The 1,016-nt window shown below is 61.1% G+C and overlaps 1 protein-coding gene across 1 annotated transcript in view; it reads right to left on the minus strand.

Moving 5' to 3' along the window:
- Positions 1-685, minus strand: part of LOC105553741 (ATP-binding cassette sub-family A member 7-like) — a gene marked incomplete at both ends in the record, with an annotated part of 5,369 nt that extends 4,684 nt beyond the window's left edge. Inside the window, 2 exons of the mRNA XM_011999876.1 lie at positions 24-253; positions 518-685. Coding sequence (XP_011855266.1) covers positions 24-253; positions 518-685 — 398 coding nt within the window. The remainder of the gene's footprint in view (positions 1-23; positions 254-517) is intronic.
- Between the last annotated feature and the right edge of the window lie 331 nt (positions 686-1,016).

Raw genomic sequence — 1,016 nt, forward strand, 5'->3', positions numbered from 1 at the left:
CCTCCCCCCCGCCCTCGCCTGACCTGTCCCTGATCTTATTGGTCCTGGTGACCACGTCAATGTCCATGCGGATTTTGATGCGCACGTGACCCGGGCCCAGGTCTGGGGTTGGGTGTTCAGTGGGGTCTGAAGAATCCTCAGGTCCCAAGAAGACGACGCCGGCCCAGAATCGATGTTCCGCAAGCAGTTGCAGGGCCCGCGACACCAGGGCTGCCTCTGAGGGTGCCGCCTCCAGCTTGTCCAAGGACAGGCACTGTGGGATGCGGGGTGAGTCCTAGGCGCTGGGGTCTGCCTGCCTCCTAGACCACTCCGCTGCTCCCCCTGGACCTCGGGGCTGTACCATGTTTTCCCCTCCTAGGCCCAGTGTGGGGCCAGCTCCCTCCTGAGAGTTCTACAAATCCCAGGCTCTTACTAGGGCCGGGCCGGCCTCCCTCCCCCTGGGAAGACCAGGGTGGGAACCTCAGGATGGGCCCTGCCTCCACGCTGAAACAGACCCCGCAGGTGGACGGCCCCTCACCTCCGCCACTCGGCCCAGTGTGCCCACCAGGCGCCCCACATCAGCATGTGCGTCCTGCCAGCTGTAGCCACCGCTCCCAGGGTCCAGGAAGGATCGCAGGGCCTCCATGCGGTCCTGGCCTCCAGGCCTGGGCTGCCTTCTTCCTTCATCCTGCATTTGCAGGAGCCGCTGGGCGGCGCAGGTGAAAGTGAGAGTCTGGGTCGGGCGCAGTGGCTCATGCCTGTAATCCCAGCACTTTGGGAGGCCAAGGTGGGCGGATCACCTGAGGCCAGGAGTTCCAGACCAGCCTGGCCAACATGGTCTCTACTAAAAATACAAAAATTAGCTGGGAGCGTTGGCACATGCCTGTGATCCCAGCTACTTGTGAGGCTGAAGCAGGAGAATTGCTTGAATCCGGGAGGTGGAGGTTGCAGTGAGCCAAGATCTCGCCACTGCAGTCCAGCCTGGGCAACAGAGCGAGACTCCATCTCTTTAAAAAAAAAAAAAAAAAAAAAAAAAA

This window comes from Mandrillus leucophaeus, unplaced genomic scaffold (assembly GCF_000951045.1).
Source record: "Mandrillus leucophaeus isolate KB7577 unplaced genomic scaffold, Mleu.le_1.0 Scaffold6069, whole genome shotgun sequence".
NCBI classification, from domain to species: Eukaryota; Metazoa; Chordata; class Mammalia; order Primates; family Cercopithecidae; genus Mandrillus; species Mandrillus leucophaeus.